This window comes from Lissotriton helveticus, chromosome 5_1 (genome assembly GCF_964261635.1).
Source record: "Lissotriton helveticus chromosome 5_1, aLisHel1.1, whole genome shotgun sequence".
In the NCBI taxonomy this organism is placed as follows: Eukaryota; Metazoa; Chordata; class Amphibia; order Caudata; family Salamandridae; genus Lissotriton; species Lissotriton helveticus.
In genome coordinates, this window is record NC_136065.1 from 921,977,279 (window position 1) to 922,001,856 (window position 24,578).

Consider the following 24,578-nt stretch of genomic DNA (forward strand, 5'->3'; position numbering starts at 1 on the left):
CTCTTCTCTCCGTCTTATCTAATACATTTTATTTTATTTATTTATTTATTTTTGCCATTTGTTAAGCGCACGATTACCCTTAGGCGTCTTGGCGCTAGTTTTCCCTTAATCATCCTGAAAGCTCACCAAGTGCTGAACAGATTATTGGTCAAACAACCACGTCTTAAGGCCCTTACGGAACAGTAGCAAGGAAGGGCACATCCTAATATGCAGGGGTAGGGAGTTCCACAGCTTGGAAGCTGCAACCGAAAAGCGTCGGTCTCCCCAAGAGACAGTTTTTGTTCGAGGGGTGGCTAGTAAATTTAAATTAGCCGATCGAAGCTGTCTGTTTGGTTTATAGAAACTAAACTGATCCGAGAAGTACCGAGGCCCTGCATCGTTCAATGATTTATATACAATACATAGGGATTTAAATTTTATTCGGTTGGAGATGGTCAACCAATGATATTTCCTGATGGTGCTCGCTATGGAGGTGAACTTAGGGGTCCCAGAGAGCAGACGTGCAGCTGCATTCTGAATAGTCTGAAGCTTGGTGGTCACCCTTACCTGAGCATTTAAAAACAGACCATTGCAGTAATCTAAGGACGATAATACTAGGGTAGTGACCAGGGTTTTGGCAGCGGAGTCCGGTAGAAATGGGAGAATTTTCCTGATCAGCCTTAGCTTGTGGTGGGCTGTTGCTGCTACCTTGTTTGCATGAGCTAAAAAGTTGAGGTCCTCATCAAAGATTATGCCCAGATTCCTAACTTTAGCAGCCGGCGTGGGGGGGTCACCCATCGCTGCAGGCCACCAAGTTGCTGACCAGTCAGGAGAGAGCGGTCCAAAAATGAGCACCTCCGTTTTTCCGGCGTTCAACTTAAGGCAGTTTGCTGCCATCCATTCTTCAATGGCTAGCATTCCACATTGAAAGCGCTCTGCCACCTCTGGTCCATTGTTTTTAATAGCTAGGACCAGTTGAGTGTCATCGGCGTATGAGGTTATGCTCATCCCATATGCTCTGATGACATTGGCAAGGTCCGACACGTATATATTAAATAAGGTCGGACTTAGGGATGAGCCCTGTGGAACCCCACATGGGAGCGACATCTCAGCTGATTGATATGGACCCAGGGTGACTCTCTGGGTTCTGTCAGCCAGAAAGGATGCGATTAGGTCCCTTGCAGTAAGGAGGATGGCACACTTTCCGACACGGTCGAGTAAGATCTTATGGTCGACCGTGTCGAAAGCCGCGGATAGATCCAGCATTACTAGGATTGCCGTCGCTCCCTGATCCCTGATGTTCCTTATATCATCGGCAGCTTTAATTAACGCCGTTTTCGTGCCGTGATGTTTCCGGAAACCAAATTGCGAATCATCCAGAAGGGAATGTTTCTCTAGATGTTCAACTAACTGGTTATTCATGGCCTTTTCTATCACCTTAGCTAAGAATGGAAGGCTTGCAATAGGCCTATAGTTCTTTAGATCTGATTTATCAAGGTTTTCTTTTTTCAGCAGGGGCTTCACCAAAGTATTCTTTAAGGAATCTGGGTAGATGCCGGAAGTAGGTATCGAATTACAAACAATGGTGATGACCGGGATGAGGGTATCCATCACCGGGGAAAGTGCTGATAGAGGACAGGGGTCTAATGACGATCCTGATTTGATGTTGGAGACCAGCGCCTTTATTTGGTCTGTATTGAGTGGGTTGAACTTTATCAAGGCGTTGGCCATAGGAGGGGCCAATGAGTCAGATATTATGGGCCGCGAGGAGAAGGCCTGATAGATATCGGCCACTTTCGAAAAGAAGAATTTTGCCAATTCATCACAGAGGAATTGGGAGGGGGGTGGGATTAGATCAGGGGTGTTACCTGACAGGGATCTGGTAATGTCATACAGCTGCCTAGAAGAATTTTTGGCGTTTTCAATTTGAGCTGCGAAGAAAGTTTTCTTAGCTTCTGTTATCATGGTTTTATAAATGCTCAAAGATTCTTTATACTTTGCTTTGTCCTCCAGGTTGTACTTTTTTCGCCACTGCCTTTCCCTATTTCTATTCTGCTGTTTTTGTCTCCTTAGTTCTTCTGTGTACCATGGTGCGGTTGGAGTATTTCTATTGCTTGATAATGTCTTGGTTGGTACCAGCAGATTAGTGGCATGGGCAATCCAATCATGATATTGTTGGGTAGCAGTTTTTGGGTCTATGAACGGCAGCGGGCAAGTACTGTCCAAAAGATTTGTTAATTCAGTCTGGTTAATGTTTTTCCAGATTTTGACCAGTCGTGGGGTCTGATTGTTACTCATTTTCTTCAGTTTTCCTCCAATGTTAAGTCTACTAAATATCACATAGTGGTCGGTCCAGGGCATTGGCAATAAAACTGTGCCAAACAGTGAATTTATTTTACAACATAATTTTCGAGTAAATGTACTAAATATCAAATGGTTCAAAACAAACTATGGGCCAAGTAAATTAAAATACTGGTATAAAATATGCAATCAAACTTTTTGAAACCATTATAGAATTTTGAAACTGACCTAGTTACTGCTTATGTGGGTTGGTAAAACGCTGATTCAGACTTTTCAAAAGCACTCCCCGTCAGTTTCAGCACTCCGTCCAGCATCTTATTGTGTGAAGTGTATGCCCAGATGTGGGTCCCTTGCTTGCTTTCCTGCTGTGTTCAAGCCAGCCTGGCTGATATGGGGTGATACCCTGAAACCGGTCCCTGGATGCTTGTTTCCGGTCCAGGGAGGACCTGGCTTGGCAGATCAGTCTGGCCTGTTCCCATGGGGAGCAGGGTCAAGACTGATTTGCATATGACTGGGTCCAAACTTGGGTGGCATGGTGAGCAAAAGGGCAATGGATTTAACCCAGATCTCTTGACTAGGGGTGAATGTTTGAAACGTTTCAGCACTCTGTCCATCATCTTGTTGTGTGTGCCGTGTTACATGTTGCATACATGTCAACATTATGACACCAGAAAGTCAAAGATTTTGAGAAAAAAATCAGAGAAATCTTGTTTTCCCAATTGACATCTATTGAAGCAGAGGCAATTTCAGGCAGCTCAGATAAAGCCATTTGCGGCTTCAAAATTTGCGAGTCTCCCGATTGAATCAGGTCTGTTGGGCATGTATGATGTAATGTTTCAAGGGACCTCGTCCATAAACTGTCCCACACTACACCATGGCAAGTACTGCACACAACGAATACCCAGTTACTTAACCTTCTTATTCCCAGTAACTATTTCAAGGCTTGTATTTTTGTAAATTTTTGTCTGTATGTGGCAAATGTTTGGGAAGCACTGCTTCGTGAGATACTCATTGATATTCATGAACACTAAATAGCTGTCTGTAGGCAGGATCCTGGTAAGTTGTGTTTGTGGAAAAGTCTCGTATACATAGTGAAGAATGGGCCTGCGTCATAACGCCATCTCCTGCAGCGCGGAAGGGCCGCCCTTCAGGGACCCCTTAATCCTTCACAGGGCCCCCAGTCAACCAAAGGTCAATGAGCATCTGTGAGACTCGTTGGGGGGGCGGGGGGGAAGAGGGGGGAAGCGGGGTGCTATTTACATTCTGTGCAGGGGACCCCATCATTTTGCATAATGCCAGTAAAATGGGCAGGGACTAGTTTTCGGCATGCAAATTTTATAGATTGACCAAAGGATCACCAAACAGGGGCAGCTTCTCCGCTAAGGCAGAGGAGTGTCGCCCCATTGCTCTCAGAGCAGGAGAAAGAAAAAATAAAATGATAATAACCTTGTTATCATTTTATTTTTCACTGCACGGGGAGGAGTGGTTTACACACTCCAAGTGGGCATGACTGCTTAGCCGACCGTCTTGGGCCGGTCAGTCATGCGCACTTAGCATGTTCCCTATCAGGCTGCATTACCTTACTCCAGCGGGTCTCGACTGGTCACTCAAGGTGCAGATGATCGGAGCGGAGATGGCGGCTGGCGATGTGCTCCTCGAGGGGAGAGCGCCGCGCTGAGTGCTTGAGGGCCTGCTGTCTCACACCGTGGGATTGTGGCCGGTGAGTGGTGGCACTGCTGATGACCCTGGGTTCCCCTGATGTCCGGTGTTGGCGGTGGGGGCCTCCAATGACCTGTGCCCCCATTAGCCGTGATTTCTCCAGGTCAGATACGTGCAGGCTGAGCACAAGACTGGGGAGAGAGCAGTGAGTTCCTGGTTGTCCGCTCTCTCATTTACTTCCCCCCCGATTGGTGTCTCTGGGTTCGATGGTCTGGATCTCCGCCATTTTGTGCCGAGGGTCGATGTGAAGAAGACCCGAGCCCTCCATCTTGATGGCATGGTTCTGACTTTCAACTCTCCGCTTGTTTCCGGTCTTTTATTTTGTTGCCCCAGCCGGACTGTGCCCTCTCCACGTTCTCCTATTAACGGGATACTTTTCTCCTGTTGTCAACGAGACCTTGGACCTTGCCTTTGTTTCGGCTGGGGGGATGGACTGGCCCTGGGTTTTAGCATGACCTCAAGTTCAGCCCTGGGATCCAGCTTGCTGCTTCCCCCATTTCCACCCGGCCTTTTACCCATACGGCCATCCCCCACCTTCACCTCGGGGATTCCTCCAGACCCATGATGGCAAAATTTCATGCTCTGTAAATATGCAATATATAAGCGCTTTTAAAATGTAACCTTGAGTGAATAAGCAACTTGTATACATATATCTCTAACCACAAGCGTTTGTAGTAGACCTTTGTACTTACTACTACTACCCCTATGTGAATGTAGCGTTTTTCTGTCTTTTATCTTCCTTGAGTGAACTTGCAACTTGTTTATAAGCAACTTTTGCTGTTTGTACCTTTTATGTAAGTCATGTAATCCAAAGTCCTTATGTAATGCAACTGGTTCGGACACCTTCGGGTAATGTTTGCGCTATATAAAATCACATTTAAATAAATAAATAAATAAATGAATGAGGAACATGCAAAAGCTCCTTGTCCCTATCTGGGTGCCGAACTACTGCGCTCAGACCAATCACAGCTCTGCATTGCATTGCTTCTTCTTGTCCCCCGCTTAACTGATCACTCTAAAACTTTCCATGCCTAACAGGAATCACCAGGGCACTTTTTGGGGAAAATTGTGTAAAGATACGCCAACCGGCTCTAAAGATATGGGGAAGTCCAGAAACGCTTTTCCTGTGGGAACATGGTTGTAACTATAACCACCAGTAGGTAATTATATATATATAATTCAAACAAAGTTCGCCAGTCCCCTAGCCTCTTGATGGCGGCGGGCTCGAGCGAGGAGGCGATCCTCAATAATTCCTTACACCCACTTTCACATCAAAAGAAGTAAGCTCGAGCCTCACATTCATAAGCGTGATGATTTATTTGAACAAAATAGTCAAAAAATGCCGCGTTTATTTACTATTTTGTTCAAATAAATCATCACGCTTATGAATCTGAGGCTCGAGCTTACTTCTTTTGATGTGAAAGTTGGTGTAAGGAATATACCGGTATATATAATATATCACAGAGCTTACATTTATGAAATTGGCAAAGCTGCAGCTGCGCCATCACAGTCTGAAGGCTCGGTTACCATCCAAGCAGGTACTGTACTCTGAAACTATTAAAAAACGGAGTGTAGTCATGAGCTGTTCACTATGGGTTTTTATGATTGTATTGCTCACCAAAACCTACAAATTTCAGTTCATTTTGTTGTTTAATAGCAACTATTATGTCCCTTCAACTGCAGTCTTTTAAAGCACTTTATATTATAGAAATATGTTTTCCTGATTGTGGGAACAAAGGTGTAAAAGCTTGATCTTTCCAACCTCTTGCGAAATTCTACCTTCACAAAAAGGTGTATTCATATACTGCTCATCTCCCATAATTTCAAGCTGTTTTATTTTCAGCATATGATTAGGCTGTCTGGGTAACTAACTGTGTGTATATTCATTTGGCCTTTAATTTGTAGATTCGAAAATTGACTTGCAGAACCATTCATAACCTTGTTCTAAAACGGAAGCCGTTTTAAACCTCAGGTCATTTAACTTTTTCTAATGCTCACTTTGTGCTTACAGTTGTTCCTACTGAAGAGGAAGGAGAGGAGAAAGAAGAGCCAGAAGAGGAAGGAGAAGGTATAGTTTTATTTTGCTTATCCACAAGTTACTTGCCCTTTTTTGTTTTTTAAGAAAAATCGTAAAACAAATGCACTTGTTTTGAAGGGCACTTCTGTAACTTTTCAAGCAAATCATTTTGGAATGCCCTGTATTATTTAATGTGTATGTTTTGCTACTGCAGCTAGGGTAAGCCTTCTTATTACAAGGGAAATAAATTGGTAATTGGCAAATCAATTTTACCTTACAGTTAATGAGTGTATATCCCAGGGTTTGCACTAAAGATTAAGGCCATTGTCTTTACTGGGTTGTATTTTGCACATAAGGCTGTCTGAGACTGCTCCATGTCCCAGCATCCACTGTCAGTGGTTATTCATGGTGCATTCCATGGAAGTGATTTGCCTTGTCTTATGCTTGGTGTTTTCTCATGTCTGGACAGAGCTATGCTAATCTTTGTTATTAAGACTTATGATGATATTGTACTATTACAAATATTGCTGTACTTTACTTGGAATAATAAGTGACTACCTCATTTTTGAGGGTCGGCATGTGGTGTGTTTCACTAATCCTGCTCTAAACATTTTGGCAGTAAGCGGAGATCTCTCTGGTGCATTGGTGCATTTCAAAATGGAAGTGCTCTAGAGCTCTGTTCTATGTTGCGTACAGTATAGATCCCCCTATGCTTCTTTCAGTCTTTCTCATGACTGGGGTGACTTCTTTGTTAAGTGCAAAGGTGAATTTTCTTCAGTATATACTAGTATTGTTTTCTAAATTAACAAGTAACTTTGGCGTCCTTGACCAGTGCCCGTTCTTCCCACTTGCACACCCACTGGCCTTCCTGTGATGGCTTTTCACAAAGCATAAGAAAAAACAATTCAGGAGGGACTCTGTGCACACCAAACATGGGCTTCCATCTGGGTATGTTTTAAAAAGCTATTAAAGGACAGCCACCCGCTATTCTATTAGTGAAGAACGGCTTGCTGGTGTGTGGGATGGGGGGTGGGGAGGGGGGAGGGCAAACGGAGTGAGCGCAACTACAGGATAGTAAAAAAAGAAAAACAGGAGGTGGGAAAAATCAGACAAGCAGTAAGATGAAGGAAAGGATCAGCAACATGAGAGAGAGAAAATAGTCCCTTATGCACTGCACTACACGGCCCTTTATTCAGCAGAAGGATGCAATATCTCAGTCTATCAAACCATGACACAGCAGAGCTCTTCCGTGTGTGAAAAAAGAAGGAAAGGGAAGCAAACTATCCAGCGAGAAGCAGCAAGCTGATACAAACAAGAAAGTCATGGAATGAAGTGCAAGGAGCAGACTCAAAGCCCACTGGAAGTATATTGGATACCGTACATCTGCCAATAGGAAGCCAAAGTTATATTTAGGGTAAAACATAATTAACAAGCAGTCTCTACGGGGTGCTTATTACCAGTTGTCATCAGCCTGAATATATTCACAGCGATATATCGCAGGAGATCTTCTGCACCATATACCAATATCTAAAGTATACATAAGTAGTATGCCACACATCTGGCTGGAATACACTGGAATTAGCAACTATTTAAAAATATCTGGATAAGATATGGTTAAATATAAGAAAAAAACACATTCTGCTCTACCATAACACCATAAAAATGGCAAAATCAGTTATGGGCAGAGTAACCTACAAGTAAAGCACTTTGTAAAGCTAGAAAATCTACTAACTACTATAGTTGTGGTAAAGCAGAGCCATCCCAAGCATGTTGTTACTCCAAGGTGAAGTAAATTGGGAATAGCCTTAGTGGCATTTATTAAACTGTTAGATGATCCAAATCAGTCCAACCAGAATTTTCTGATAGATTCTTCTGATGCAGATTCATCGCCTTGTGAATATATCCCCATTCCCTCAGCAATTCCCTCACCGGTAGGTTGTGTCCTGCAGCTCCGCATTGGTCCGTCCTGCCCGAGATGCCTTATTGGGGCCCCTACATACTCACCAACTCCGCATGCTGACACCAGTTCTCCTTTTGTGCCTTGTGACGTGGATGCAGACCTCACTCCCTCAAATTCTGTCAAGCCAGACAGACTTTAATTTGCAATATTTTTTTCCAAAACTTTTTTCCAGTGGGCAAGGGATACGTCTCTCCCCCCCCCCCCCCCCCCCCCCCCCCCCAGCCAAAATGACATTGTTAAAACCTTTTAAGGATTTCCACAAACAAATATCAGTGACTGACCATTACGAGGTCAGTCGCCCGTGTTTGCACTCCTCATACAGCTCTCTGTTGTGCGACAAGTGCGCAGCCAAGATCTACTTTACAGAACATTACCGAAAGGATCCCGCTTGAAATCGAGGGTGTGTATGCGTTCTCGAGGCCGATCTTGTGAGTGTTCTTCTTATTCAAAATCATCTGGTAAGTATTAGAAGTAGAAACTTAAGAAGTCAACACCCGGCTCCCCCTCATTCCTACAGTCCTGCCACGAGAAGTCACATGATGCTCAGGGGAATCCATGTATTCTTTCCCATTCAACTCTTCTACTAACCCCCTGAAACAGGAGTTCCCCAGGTATCTGTATTGAGCCCTTCTCTATTTAACGCTTACATGTGACCTCTAGCAAATGTAGCGCAGTCTTTTGTCTTTGATAATATATCCTATGCTGACAAAACCCACATTTTTGTTTTTATTGCCCCCTGCAACTAAATTCAATTTTCAGGCATTTGTGTGTGGCGTCTCTACCTGGATGCACTCTAACTGCCTGAAACTCAACTCCAATGTGACAGATGCTCCTTCTGAGCAAACAAACCCACCTCTGGTCTAGAGATTGATGGCCATCACCCTGTGAACAGCACCCACCCTGGTCTCTTCTGTGAAAAAATTGCAGGGGTCATATTAGATAATTAATTATCCGTGAAGTAGTAAACCAGATTGATCTCTTCAACTTGTTTTTCCACCTTTAAAATGATTCATGAGTCACCTGGACTGTCACAAACCCATTATCCATGCACATATAATCTTTAGGTTAGATTACATTAATTGATTGCACCATTGCACTTCGCTGGGTGTTCTGGACCAACTGCAAACAGTAGAGAAACAACTGCGAGATTAATCCTTAGATTAGTCCTTAGTCTGCAATGTCATGTTCACATCTCCTTTCATGGGGATCTCCACTGGTTTCCTGTCAGCAAGAGAGTTGTCTTCAAAACTCTTGTCTAAAATACACTCTGTCTGGCAGATGCCCTAAGTATTTACTTGGCACTTCTATGCCATATGTACTCTAGAGGTTAATTTAATCTAATGCTGGACTTCTTTCCTTTTTTGCATCACCTCTCCAATCTTTGTGAAGACGTGCTTTTTAACTTTTTGGTGCTAAGAAATGGAATAAACATCCTCTTAATACATTTTTTGAAAAATCAAATTTCAGCAATTAACCCCAAAAAGTTCTCCACACCACAACTATTGTAACTCCACCCTCTCTGTAGTCTAGCACCAGAATGCCATTTTCTTGGAAACAGTGCACTTTATAAGTTCATTTAACATAACAAACTGTAGGAAGATTCTTCGAACAGCTAGAACACATAAATATTTCCAGGGGATACCTTTAACCGCATATTCCTCACCTTGTAAATACTCTTATTTGTCAAACTGGATCGCGAGTAGGTGGTACTGTACAGCTCCTTGTCTGGTTGCTCCTACCTGTAAGTGACATTGGGGGCCACAGTATAGCTGCCACCCTTGCGTATCGACATCAGTTCCTTTCTTTTTGCACCTTCTGATGTAGATCCGGAGCTCGCTCCCTCTCCTATCAACTGACACAATCCTTTTTTTCAAACTTTTCCAGTGTAAAAAGGACAGGCCTACCCAAAAAACAAGTGAGTTTAAACTCTTCGAGGCATTCCATAAGCACATGTTAGTGATTTAACTTTGCAAGGTCCTTCTCTGGTGTCTGAGCTCTTTACCTGACTCGAAGCTGTGCGGCAAATGTGTTTGGATGAATCCGAAGGCTATCCAGGTTCGTGAATTCAAACTCTATTTTCAAGCATTGTAGTAGTGCTGAGAAGCCCTAATCCCAGTCGAAATTGAGGACGCAGACACTTTCATGCATCCAAAGCCATTCTAGAGAGACGACATCGTCATATTCAAAGTCACCAGGAAAGTCCATGAATAGGAAGTCCATATACTGCTCCCCTTCTTTCTACCACTCGCAACAAGAGAAGTCATGTGAACCTCAGGGTATCTCAAAGTCGCGGTCTGTGACCTCAGAACCAGTCCCAGCTTTGGCCCTGACTTTGGCCTGATCCCGGTTCCATTGGCAGTAACTCAGCAGATGCAGGCCTTCAAAGAAGCTATGCTGCAAATTGTTTTTTTTAAAATTTTAGTCAGTTTGCAAAACACAATATACACAGTATAAACATACATGGTATCATGAATGGTGCAAACAATTTTCTGAATACCATAAGTCAGGCCCACCCTCCGCCCAACTTTCCCATTCAACAAGTACAGTATTTCAAGCTTGTGTACAATTCACATGGCACATTTCAACATTCACGGTGCTAAAGAAACTACCCCATGGTTGCATATAGGTCTAGGTAAGTATTCATTGATTTAATCACAGATCCGGGTTTTGGAGCAGAAACATAGAAAATGGTGCCCAAAAGTCTTTTGGCCTTGAGGCAACAGGCAGCTCCTCCGCATAGATTCCCATTTGCTCTTTGCAATACACCAAGTCTCAAATCCATTTCCGGATAGTTGGGGATGACTTAGCCCCCCAGTGCATTGCGACTTCTCACTTCGCAAACAAGGTGGATATTGCGAGTATGCGCCTATTGTAGGAATTAAGCTTCTTAACCATGCCTAGCAGGCACAGTTCGGGAACACATGCAATTCTTTCAAGAGTTATTTCAGAGAGCACTTGCACAACACGCTGCCAAACAATATATATTGTAGGACAGCCCCTCGCCAGGTGTATAAAGTCTGCTTCAGCTTGCCCACATCGTATAAATCTTGCATCTTCTCTTAATCCAAATTTCTCTGTTTGGCTGGGTGTATAGTACAACTGATGCAAATACGCGAAAGTATAATATGGAGATTATAATTCGCTGTCAGGCGGCCAGTCAATTCACAACAAAACTCCCAGCTTTTCAGCGTCAATGCCGGTTCCAGCACAACATTCCAATTGTTAAGCAGGGGGGGGGGTCTACCAGCTCATTCTCTCTCTGGGAGACATTATACAATCTAGTGATCAATTCCCCTGCACTCTTCCCCAGTCAACACAACTTATAATGCTCTTAGGGTTTTTGGCTCTGTGGGAAACCCAGGATAAATGGATCAAACCGCTTGACGCTCCCCTTGCAAATGTGAAACCTAGCATAGCATTATACACCCTTCCCGCCTGTAATCCTGCTAGGGGCTTAAAGACGCCATTTTGGTACACATCTCCTAGCTCAACAACCCCATCCGTCCGTAATACTCTCAAGGCTCCCTGTTCCTGGGCCGCAGAGATGCCCGGGTGTGCCGCGATCGGCAAAGCTGGGGCATACATATACTCTCCAGCCGAGCTCGCTTGATAAGAGTCTTCCACAACCAAGCAGTGCACTTAACAGAATGTATTTCCTTCCTGGCAGTTTTGCAGCGTGAATCTTTCTGGATTCACTATGCTGTGCATTATTCCGCGGTCTTGTGGTTGGGTCCGGATTCGTAGTCTTTTCTTTGTTCTTTTTTTTTTTTTCTTAGCCCAGGTGGGCGTCGGCGTCACACCCCCTTGGGTGTATTTCCGATGACGTCGGCATGCTTCCTGCGGAAGCTCCCACTCTTGGGCGCCATCTTCAGATTCTTTTTTTCCGCGGTCGAGTCTGGATCGTTCCCGTTTGGGCTCCAGACATTTTTGGAGAAAGAAGAAAGAAAATACAGAAAAGACGAGGAGAAGTCATCTGAAGACTCCAGGGGACTTCATCGACGAAAAACCAGCAAGGATAAGGCGTTTTCCATCGAGATCTTCGACGACCGTCGACGAACACGCGACCAGAGAGGCCCTGGACGCTCGAGGATGGACAACACGCCGTTCAAGTTCTGCCGTAACTGCCACCACAAGTACGCGCAGAAGGACCAGCACCCGGTATGCAACCTTTGCCTACCGGTGGACCACGAAAGCGGAGACTGCAACGCCTGTTCCGCCTTCACCCCGAAGACCCTTCGTGTGAGAGAGAGGCAGAGGGTAGCACACGCCGCCCTGCAGGGGAAGGCCCCGACTCCGTCACTCTACGAGCTGGGGATGTCCTCCGAGGAAGAAGACAACGCTGCCGCCGAAGACGACAGCTACACGGTCGTAGAGACCGATTACACGAAGACTTCTGACAAGGTAGGAGACTCTTCGGCCCCCAAGAACCCGAGAGACTCTGAGTCTAGAAAAATCGAGGGCAAGACCCCGAAAGCGCCGACGCCAAAAAAGGCGGCGTCCGCGACTACTCCCAGGCCCAGCGGATCCTCCGAGAAGGAGTCCCCGGCGCCGAGAGCTGCTGATCAGCAGAAAACGTCGAAAATCGTCCCCGAAAAGGATCGATCGACGCCGAGGGAGAAAGACCCAAAACTGACGACGACGTCCAGAGACCCGAAATCCGGTTCGACGTCGAAAACTTCGACTCCGAGAGGCACGGCGACGAGCCATCCGCCGAAGAGAGCGGCCGACCTATCCGACGCGGAACGCGCGGCCGAGATGGAAAAGAAAAGAAGGCGCCTCGAGGCAGAAATGGAGAACATCATGCAGCGGAAGAAAGATTTCGACGCAAAGATGAAAGCCTTCACGATCCCTCACAAGACCAAGCCACCGGTGATGGAGGCGGTCGAGGAGGAAAAGGAGATCGCCGAAGTCACCGAGGAACAAGACCAGGACGTCGAGGTGATCGACGACCAGGAGGAGTACGAGAATCCCTACGATAGTTACAACTATGGGGAGGAAGAGGAGGGCAGGACAGACACAGAGTCTGCACCCTCGGACCTTCAGGAGGTAGATTACATCGATGTCGACACCGACAGCCCGGAGGAGGTGGTCGACACCTACCCCTCGAGGCCCTCGCCGCCGGACGACATCGGGGCCTACAACTCGGTGATACAATCTGCCGCAGCAGCTTTCAAGCTCAAGCTCGACGAAGAGAAGCAGAAAGCAGACTTCCTTCTAGAAACATTGCTCCCAACACAAACGAGGAGCCAGTTCCTTCCAATGCTCGAGAGCGTCTTGGCTCAGGGGAAGGAAGCTCGGGCCCACCACCGGATAAGGAGAGCAAAAGGATGGATCTGGTGGGCAGAAGGATCGAACGGAATGCCGCGACCCACTGGCGCATGGCTAATTCCAACGCCCTGATAAACAGGCACATGTACCAAATCATGGAGGGACTAGGGCAGTTGGTGAAGGACTTGCCCCAGGATGCCAGGCAGAAAGCCGAAAAGCTGGTTGAAGAGGGAAAGAATGCGGCAAATTCTTGCCTTAAGACGGCCCTGGATGGGGCAGACACCGCCAGCAGGCTCATGATGATGGGCGTCACGGAAAGGAGGCACGCCTGGCTCAGGATATCCGGTTTCAAACCGGAGGTGCAACACAGTATCCTGAACACACCGTTCAACGGCAGCACGCTTTTCGGACCAACAGTTGATGAACAGCTCAGCCAACTGAAGAAAGATAACGAAACAGCAAGATCCATGGGAGCATTGCAGTTCAGAGGGAACAAGAGGGGCACCCCGTCACGGAGGCCCGGCGGGAGAGGCGGAAACCAGCCAGGTACATCACACCAGGCTTTCCAGCAAACGCACCAGGCAGACTCGCAGACTCAGCAGGGTCATCAGAAGCAGTCCTGGCAGTACCAACAAAGAGGCCAGTCCTTTCGAGGGAGAAATGGACGGGGACAAAATAGAAGAGGGGGCCAGCAGCCCACCTCCAAGTGACTTCAAAAAACTCTGTGTGCCCGCCCGCAAAAAAGACCCCAGGGGGCAGCACGTACAGATGGGTCAAGACAAACTAGACACCTACGACCACAGGACACCAGTGGGAGGAAGATTAAGATTCCACCTCCAGGAGTGGAGAGAAATCACATCAGACAAATGGATCCTCAACATTATCCAATTCGGATACTGCATAGAGTTGGAGGGGAGGCCAACAAGCAAAAAACCAAAAAGAAAGCCACTAGCAGGCAAGCAGCTGCAGTGCCTTCAGGAAGAAGCAAAAGAACTCCTGCAGAAGCAGGCCATAGAACGGGTACCCTTCAAGGAAAGAAACACAGGAGTATACTCAACGTACTTCCTGGTACCAAAAGTAGACGAGACAATGAGACCCATTCTCGATTTACGGTTCATGAACAAATTCATAAGAACGCAAAAATTCAAAATGACCTCCCTGCAAGAGGTGCTCCCACAATTGCAGATCGGGGACTTCATGGTCACTATAGACCTCAAAGACGCATACCTGCACATCCCAATGAACAGAAAGCACAAACACATGCTCAGGTTCACCGTCGGAGAAAGCCACTACCAGTTCACGACACTGGCCTTCGGTCTAAAATCGGCACCAAGAGTTTTCACAAAGTGCCTCGCAGCAGTCGCAGCGCACCTAAGAAGGCAAGGAATACACGTATACCCTTACCTGGACGACTGGCTGGTGAAAGCAAACTCATACCAGAAATGCAAGCTGCACGCACATACAGTGACCAGCACGCTCATAAACCTGGGGTTCTCCATCCATTGGAAGAAATCATCAATGGAGCCAGAACAAGTGAAGATCTTCCTGGGAGCACAGATCAACACCTTACAGGGCAAGGTGTTCCCCAGCGAGAAGAGGGCGAGGGCGCTGGTGAAGGAAACTCGCCTCTACCGGAAGGGACAAGCTCGGACAGTGAGGACTGCGAGCAAGATCATGGGGATGATGGCTTCATGCATCCATCTGGTACCGAATGTACGACTCCACATGAGACCCATTCAAGAATGGCTACAGGAGCAATGGTCACAAGCTACAGGCAGTTGGGAGGATCTAGTGGTTGTAACGCACGCAGTGCAGAAGGAGATGACATGGTGGACCATGGAGAACATAGCAAGGGGAAAGCCTCTAACGCCCCCAACGCCAACAGTGACCATCACCACAGACGCATCCCTGAAGGGATGGGGCGCTCACATGGAGGAGCTCAAGGTGAGGGGACTGTGGACACCGACGGATGCCACAAAGCACATCAATTACTTAGAATTGAAGACAATCTTCCTTGCACTGAAAGCCTTCCAAACAAGACTGTACAAACACAAGGTGTTGATACAAACAGACAATACCACTGCGATGTTCTACATCAACAAGCAGGGGGGCACCCAGTCGGCCCCGCTTTCAACGCTAGCGCAGGAGATATGGAGATGGGCCATCCCTCTCAAGATAGACCTGCTGGCCATACACCTGCCAGGGAAGGACAACATACAAGCAGATTGGCTCAGCAGGCAGACATCGGCATCCCACGAGTGGGAGCTCAATGCTCAGGAGACAAGGCGCCTATTCGACAGATGGGGAACTCCATCGGTGGACCTGTTTGCCACACGCCAGAATGCAAAATGCCGAAACTTCGCATCCAGGCAGCCCGAGGAAGGGTCACTAGGGAATGCCCTATGGATAGATTGGTCAAGGACATTTGCCTACGCCTTTCCCCCGATACCACTGATGCACAGAGTACTGAGCAAGTGCAGAGCGAGCAACATGACACTTATACTGGTCGCACCACAGTGGGCGAGGCAGACATGGTACTCGCAGATCATGGAGATGACACAGTGTGCACCCCACAGATTCAGCAGGAGGAAAGACTTACTCTCCATGCAGAACAGAGAGGTGCTACACCCAGAGCCAGAGAGCATGAGCCTAGTAGCGTGGCTCCTGAGGACATAGAGTTCGCACATTTAAGATTGCCAGAAAGTACACTGAAGGTCCTGCGGGAGGCAAGAAGGCCTAGCACTCGGAAGTGCTATGTTGCGAAATGGAAGAGGTTCACAATATGGTGTAGACAAGAAAGACTTTACAATAAAATGAAGAAGGACTCCACAGTGCTAAAGTACCTGACGCACTTGCTAGAGAAGAACCTTAGCTCATCCTCCTTGAGGGTTCACTTAGCAGCGATAGTCGCCTACACAAGGGGTGAAACTTGCAGGAGTTTCTTCACATCACAGGTGGTGAAGAGATTCCTAGAAGGGGCGAAAAGGATCGCACCGCCCAAGCGGGTGCCGCCACCGGCATGGAACTTGAACATAGTCCTAACGGAACTCATGAAAGAGCCCTTTGAACCGCTCCACAAGGCGTCCTTAAAGATGCTAACTATGAAAACAGCTTTCCTGGTTGCAATAACGTCCCTACGCAGAGTAAGCGAGCTTCAGGCTCTGACGCTACAAGAACCCTACATACAAATACACAATGACAGGGTTGTGATGAGGACTGACCCAAACTTCATGCCGAAGGTGGTATCTAAATTTCACATGAACCAGTCTATACAGATACCGAGTTTTTTCCAAAAACCAACAACTGCCGCAGAGCGAGCTCTGCACACCCTGGACGCCAGAAGGGCAGTCATGCAGTACATCGAAAGGACGAAGGGACACAGGAAAACAAAACAGTTCTTTGTGTCATTCGCCAACAGTTACATGGGAAAAGCAGTAACCAAAAAGACCATTGCACGATGGATCGCACAGACAATCCAACTCTGCCACAAGCGTGCAGGACAAGAGCTAGCAGAGGGGACACGTGCCCTCTCCACTAGGAAAAAGGGCGCTACAATAGCCTTCCTGGCTAACACACCCATACAAGACATATGCCTGGCGGCAACATGGGCTTCGGTGCACACGTTCACGAAGCACTACTGTGTGGACATACAGATGAACAAGGAAGCTCAAGTTGGACAGAAGGTGCTACAGCACATATTCAATACCCAACGCTCATCTTCCACCCAACCGCCACAGAAATGAGAAACCGCTACAAAATCTATGCACAGCATAGTGAATCCAGAAAGATTCACGCTGCAAAACGAATAGTTTTCTTACCTGTCGGTGTAGTTTTGCAGCTTGAAGATCTTTCTGGATTCACTAGCGAACCCACCCACCTCCGCCAGAAAGATGAGGCTGGAGAGAGAAGAGGTGGTTAACAAAAGAAAGGATTTTAAAAAGTACAAAGCGGTAAAATACCAACTAAATAGAACATTGCCATTACTTCGGAAACGAAAGAAACACGGAAAAAAAGAACCCGAAGATGGCGCCCAAGAGTGGGAGCTTCCGCAGGAAGCATGCCGACGTCACCGGAAATACACCCAAGGGGGTGTGACGCCGACGCCCACCTCGGCTAAGAAAAAAAAAAGAAAGAAAAGACTACGAATCCGGACCCAACCACAAGACCGCGGAATAATGCACAGCATAGTGAATCCAGAAAGATCTTCAAGCTGCAAAACTACACCGACAGGTAAGAAAACTATTCGTTCCCTCCCCTCTCAGCAAGACCATAGCAGTTAGCGTTGTTAGATGTGCAGTGTCTGCTTCAACCGCGGTGTGTGGAAGATAACACTATGGGAAAAAACAATAGTGCGCGTATTGCGCTTGAGCGCATAAATAATATAAACACAGGTCAGGTGCCTCGAACCCACCCCGATCAAACGGTTGCGCTACTGTATTCCAACCGCATCTTGGCTGTTTTCCAGCTCACACAAGCGACAGCAGACAGAACTGAAGTGTTTTAAAGAGTGCCACATTAAGTTGAATCGGAATATTGACAAATAGGTATAAACACTTGGATAAAACAGTCATTTTTACGATTTCAATTCTTTCTGCAAGAGAGAAGGGCAAGCGGGTCCAACGTGTAATTTGTTCCGTAATTTTAGTGATGGCTCGCCCGTAGTTCATGGTCAGTACCACTTCAGGGTCTCTATGTATCCATATTCCCAGGTACTTCACCGAGTTGATTGACCAGGATTATGGGAAGTCCAACGCAGTTTCCTGAGTGCCAGCTGTCAGCGGGAACACTGTAGATTTAGCCCAGTTAATCCCCAGGCCTGAATATCTTTCAATTAAAACGTATTCACACAGCAGGGCTGAAAGAAATGTTGCTGGTTCGTGAACGTACAGCTTCATATCGTCCGCGTATAAGGAGACGGCGAGTGATCGCTGTTGAAACCTTAAAACAACATGTGCATGTTTTTGACGAATTTTGGAAGCTAAAGTCTCAAGCGCCAGAGAGAATAACATCAGGGACAGAGGGCAGCCCTTTCTAGTTTCCCTCCTAATTTGAAAGGCTTCTGCGATCCACCCATTAATCCACAGTCGGGCCACAGGCTCGGTCTATAACAATCTTATCCATTTCAGAAAGAATGGAGGCATGCCCATTCTCCTCAACACTGTGAACATATACCCCCACTGCAGTGAGTCTAAGGCTTTTGCGGCATCTAACTGCACCGCAACCGCCTGGAAGTCTGATTCTAAGTAGTGTAGAACAGCGAAGACCGTTCGCAGACAATGAGCGGTGGATCTCTTAGGGACGAAGCCTGACTGATCCGGAAGATCAGCTTTGGGACCAGTGACTGCAGTCTATTTGCAAATATTTTCGTCATCACTGTTCATTAAAGACAAGGGCCTAAATGACTCGCATTTATTTGCCTCTTTTTTAGGCTTTAACAAGGTGACGGTTAGTGCCTCTTTCAGTGTGGGAGGCAGTATGCCCGTCTCATTTGCTTCAGCATATACATTCAGCAACCTTGGCGCTAGCTCCTCAACGTAGACCTTGTAGAACTCACTGGGTAGCCCGTCAAAGTTGGACGCCGCTTTGCACGTGGGTAGGGACATTATAAGCTTCCTTCAAATCTTCCACATCAAAAGGTTGTGTTAGATACGGTCTCTGGCCACCCAAGCTCAATCCATCCACATAATTGGAGATCGCTGCCTCACTTACTGGTAGCCTCTCCCCATAGAGATCAGAGAAGAAATCCCAAAAAATCTTACTAATATCCGATGTGGAGTGTCATGCGGCAACTTCCTCATCTAGCATCTCTGATATTTTCCTGACCCTTCAGCATTGCCATCTTTTTGGCCAGTGAGCGACTTAGCCTACCACCCTCCCTGTAATTTCTTGCTTTACATCGCCTGGATTTGTGTAGGGTTTCCTGATCTGCTGTTTGGTTATGTTCAGTAATTAGGTCTCTGATTTTAGCAAGTTGTGCTGGTGCGGGGTTCACCTCATAATCCAGTTCCAACTCTGTTATTTGCGCTGACAGCCCTTGAATTCTGCATCGAAGATCTTTCAAGACCCCTGCCTGCGCCCCTATGCACTCCCCTGTATCGTCACTTTAAAAGCCTCCCACAATGTCCTCGCTCTGTCGACTGATCCCTCCTTTTCAGTAAAGAAGTGCCTGATGGCATTTCCTATCGTATCACAAAAAACAGGGTCCGCCAGAGAGGACTGTTGTAGTCTCCACTGAAATGGGGGTCTTGCACACCGCGGGACCCGCAGTTCTAATATCACAGGGGAGTGATCTGAGAGCATTTTGGTAAGTGAGTGAATGTAATTGTCCAGGGACATGCCTCCTCAGACGCCAGCCAGTAGTCCAACCTGGACCATGACCCATGCACTGTGGAGACAAAAGTGCTCTCCCTTGTTGTAGGATTTCAGAGTCTCCATATGTCCCCAAGTCCCTCAGCGTCCATCAGTCCCAACAGTACCTGTGAAGCCTGTTTCCCTTGCCCTACTGCGGACTGTGAGCGATCTGGGTCGGCATCCATGCATAGGTTAAAATCTCCACCCCAAAGCACCACAGTGGGAGGGAACATAGAAATACGTCTCCATACATCATTAAAAAACCAGGGTCATCCACATTAGGCCCATACACATTAATCAGCAGTACAGTCATGCCTCCCAGTTTACCCATGACCATTGCCACCCTGCCCTGTTCATCTCCCTCAGATCTAATCAAAGTGAACGGTGTTCCTGTTTTTACTAGGATCAAACCCCTCTGGAATAAAAGGAATACGAGTCCGCCACTCTCACCCCAGCCCATCTAGCTCCCACATTATTCTCAGTAAGTTTGGTAAGATGTGTTTCCTGGAGGAAAGCAATTTGGACATTCAGCCTATGAATGAATGAATGAATGAACCAGCATTTCTAGAGCGCGTGGTTACCCGAAGGCATCCCAGCGCTTGAAGCGGTCCACTCACGAACACAGTGACAGTGTTTAGGGGAACAGAAAGGTTTTTATGAGTTGTCGAAAGGCCAGATGGTTGGTCTCAAGACAAATATGGAGGGGGAGACGGTTCCACAGCTTGGCGACATCAAAAGCGAAGAGGCTCCCACCAATTCGTGATCTTTTTATTTTAACGACTGTCGCCAGGTGTTTGCTATCCAAACAGAACACATTTGTTTGGGGTTGTTGAGCCCGCGCACATTCCATGTTAAAAGCTTCATAGTACTACCCAGACCTCTAACACATCCTTACATTCGTAGCACACTTTCACCAGGTTCGCACATGTAAATTGTATTCTGGAAAAGCTGCATCCTCATTGTACTATACTTGCTGCAATCTCTCCCTCCCCTCCAGCCCCCCGCCCACTTCAACGATCCCAACATGCTAAAGACATCCCCTTTGAACAGAAACAACCCCCCGAGGCATAGTGTCACAAATAGCATTCAGGGTATACCCATTGGGGAACGCTAGAGTGCAATTTACCTCCCGACATATCACGAGGTGGCCGATCTGCCCACTCTTGTTAGAATATTATTACAGTCATAACTCCTGTACTGCAGCGCGTCTATGAGATGAACAATTCTTTCTAGACAAGTGTGGCCCCCAAAAAAGAATATTAATTGAAGGCAAAGCCCCACAAGGAGCACCTTACAGTTCAACACCTCTCCTTGCACATATCACACATCACAGTTAGAGATTTACATTTCCTCATCTTCGGGGTCATTAGAAGCTTCTCGCCTGGGTCGTTTCAGTGTTTTGGCATATTCTAGTGCAGCTTTTGGGTTGGTGTAAATTTTAGATGCACCTTCTTGCCCAACCTTGATGCGAGCTGAATAAAGCATAACATAGGGAATATCTTCTGACATCAGCAAATTCTTTACTGTTGCAAATTCTCTCCTGGATGCCTGTACTGTTGTCGTGAAATCCAGGAAAAAGGCCAGTGAGTTACCTTCATAACTGATGGACCCTTTCTCTCTAGCCATAAGTAGGATAGAGTCCCTATCCCTATAATTTAATAGCCTGGCAATGATGGGGCACTGCGTCGCACCCGGGACCGGTCGCGCTGCTAACAAGCGGTGTGCGCGCTCCACTATTGGCATCGGGGATAGGTTGTCCACCCCAAATATGTCTTTGATCAGTGTCTCCACAAATATCTCCATTTTGCCAGTGTTTGTTGATTCTGGCAGCCCAAAAATTCTAAGGTTATTTCTTCTGGACCTAGCCTCTAAATCTTTATTTTTTGCTTGGACTATCGTCAATACCCTCTCCATATTTAAAGATTTGCTGGATACTGTGTTCAGCTCATCCTCAGTTTTTGAGACCCTCTGTTCCACCTCCCCGACTCTAGTGTTCTGCTTTTCCATCTTTGCGGACATGTGGTCCATTCGAAGATTTAGGGCTTCAATTTTGCCATCGATTGACTGGAGACTACGTTGCATTGCCAGAAGTGTGGTTTCCAGGTAAGAAGCTGTCTCTGTAGGGGCGTCTGATTCCGAGTCTGAGACATTTTTTTCTGTGACCTGCTCTGCTTCTGCATCTCAAATGTGGGACGGGGCTGCGACTTGTCTGTTTTTCCCATGCTTATTTTGTATGTTTCTGCGGTGCATTTTTTCCCCTTTCTTTTATATTCCTTTTAAATATTCATGGCATTGATTTTCAGTACCTCTTGTATGCCACGGGCTGTCTGTACTCGCCTGCACCCAATTTGCCGTGTTTCCCTCTGCTCACAATGGCTTCCTGTGCAGAGAGCACCACTTCAAGGATTTCACGCACAGGCGTTTTCATCGCTTTTGGTGCCTTAAGTGCAATCTCCTTATGTGTGCTGGAACCCAGTTTCAAAGCAGCTATGCCCCAATGTCCGCAGCAACCACTGGCCCCTGAAAGTTATGTTCTGCTTCCCTGTCTAACATTCACTGCCCACTTTTACCAGCCGTAATCTGAATGTTTTATTCTCCATTTTTATTATTTCCCTTTTGGTTGCTTTACTTTTTTTTTTTTTAAAGGAGCACTCCTCTCAATTGCCCCCTCTAGAGTGCTAGCTATATAATATGTACTGATGCCCTCAATTTTCGTTTTTTTACCATATGTTTTGCACTCGCCTTGTGTTTTCTCCCCTTTCCTGCAGTTAATTATTGAGGCCTAATTTGCAGTCGGCCACCCGTGTAAGCGGGGCCTTGGCCTCAGCAACCATCAGTGCTGCTCCATCCCGCTCCGCTACCCGTCGCACTGGTCCGCAGCGCCGCAGGCTTCAGGAGGTAGATCAGCCTGCTTCGCTGTCTCGCAGAGCCCTGCCGTCTCGTTTCCGTCAGGCCTCTGGGCAGCAGCAAACAGCAACAGGCAGCTTATCGAACCCAGTTCTCCCTCATACCTCCCAGCAGGTATGTCGCTGCCAGCGTGTTTGCGTCCGTTCGGATATATTCATAGCTTCTCAGCAGATTGTGTCCAGTGCATTTCAGCCGTCCATGGCCGCCATGTTGGTTGCTAAGGCTCGCCAGATTCCACATGTGAATTCCACAGATTCCAGGTCTGTCTGTACCAGCAAATTTCTCACAACCGCCCGGGGTCACATATATTGTCGATGCGTCCCTTTAGGCGCTCCCGATTTACCTTATTCTGCCAGGATATTGATCGGATTATGGATCGGCCGGCAGAGCTGCACTAATGCACAGCCATCTTGCAGTGCGCCCTCTTGCGCCCCCTTCATGCTGCAAATGGTTGATGCCCTTCAGGATACCAGGCCATGGTCGGCACAGAGAGAAGATTTCAGAGCCAATACTAAGCCATCCAACAACAGCAAAGCCACTTCATAAGCCTCGGCCTCCATCAACACGAAAATCTGCTTCAAGAACCCCTTCAGCTCCAAAACATCACTCAACTCTGAAAACCAGCTCTATGCTGAAGACCCAGAAGACTTACTCAATGGCGAGTCTTTAAGGGCTGAAAGCCTTGTCTTCCTTGGGAACAGAGGATCTGGAGCAGTCCATGCTCCAGGGTCTCCATGAAGAGCTTGAAACATGGCAGAAGAGACTCTTTAACCACCTACAGAATGAAAAGATATCTATAAAACTGCCTTTTAATGTGCAGGACACGCTTTCCAGAAAGAAAAAATTGACTTTCAAGAGGAACTTGAATTGCAACCTCTACCTTCTCTTAAGCACAAAAGAGACCAGGGCACTAGACCATTACCATTTCACAGCCCTGCTCCACCTCTACCATCTCCAACCCCCCCCCCCCACAACCTCCGGTGCCACTATCACAGAAGCCACCTCTGCCTCCTTCAGCAGAGGGATCTCTACAATCATCTGATGGGGAAGGGACAGCCCCTCATACCCTATAGATCCGTACGAGGCCCCATATGATCCAGACCATAGAGACGACTACACTGTCAATCCCCTGGAGGATACTATCCAGATCTGTACCAAGCCAAACCCTCCTCTCTAGTGGCACAACCTCTTACCATGAGATCCTTCACAGAGCTGCCACCTTCCATAAGGTTGATCTCCACGCCATGCAGGAAGACAGTCTTCTTAGTTGAAACACTGGCCACCACTTAGCCTACTTTGCAATTTATGCATAAGCTAAAGGGCATCCTTAAATCTGCGCCCGACACTATCAGAGAACCTGTGAAAGCCAGGGTGGTTATACAGAAGGTAGAAAAAAAATACATACTATCTCCCACTGACCCGCCTTACTTTCACGGACAACTTTCACTGTACTCCCTGGTGGTGCAAATACAGAAATGCCCAGGTTACTGGCAACGCCCCTTGTTGTCACTTGGGCTGTCTGTCGGGTGTGTGTGTGTGTGGGGGGGGGGGGGGGGGGGAGGGTGATACCCTACTCAAGGAGCAGCCACAATTTCTCTCAGGGTGAATTCACAAGCAAGCCTCAAATGTAGCCATTGCTTAACCCTTTGGTAGCTAAGCATGAAAGCAGTCAGGCTTAACTTAGAGGCATTGTGTAAAGTATTATACAGTAATAAAGTGAAACCACAATACATGAGAAATCCCACACCAATTTAGAAAAGTAGAGTAAAATATAATAAGTTGTCACCAAAACGACAAAATTCCAATCCTTCGAATCGGAGATATGCAATTTTAAATATTTCAAGTAAGTATAGAGCCTAAAAGCACAAAGCACCACTTCCAGTCTTCTGGTCATGCGAGGACGGGTGAAAATTACAAGTTCAGACCTACAGCAGTGGAGCATGGGCTAGATAGAGGACCAGGTTGGTCCAGCTGAAAAAGTTACTTCAAAGTCCAGCGCAAAGAGTTTCATTTTTGGTGGATTTTGGCTGCAAGGAGAGTGTTGCAGGTGTCGGCTATGTAGCGAAAAAAGCAGGC

At 46.8% G+C, this 24,578-nt stretch overlaps 1 protein-coding gene across 1 annotated transcript in view; it reads left to right on the plus strand.

Moving 5' to 3' along the window:
- NOC3L (NOC3 like DNA replication regulator) overlaps positions 1–24,578 on the plus strand; it is a 493,023-nt gene that overhangs the window by 116,977 nt on the left and 351,468 nt on the right. The window contains exon 5 of the mRNA XM_078643385.1: positions 6,011–6,067. Within this exon, the coding sequence (XP_078499511.1) occupies positions 6,011–6,067 (57 nt within the window). The remainder of the gene's footprint in view (positions 1–6,010; positions 6,068–24,578) is intronic.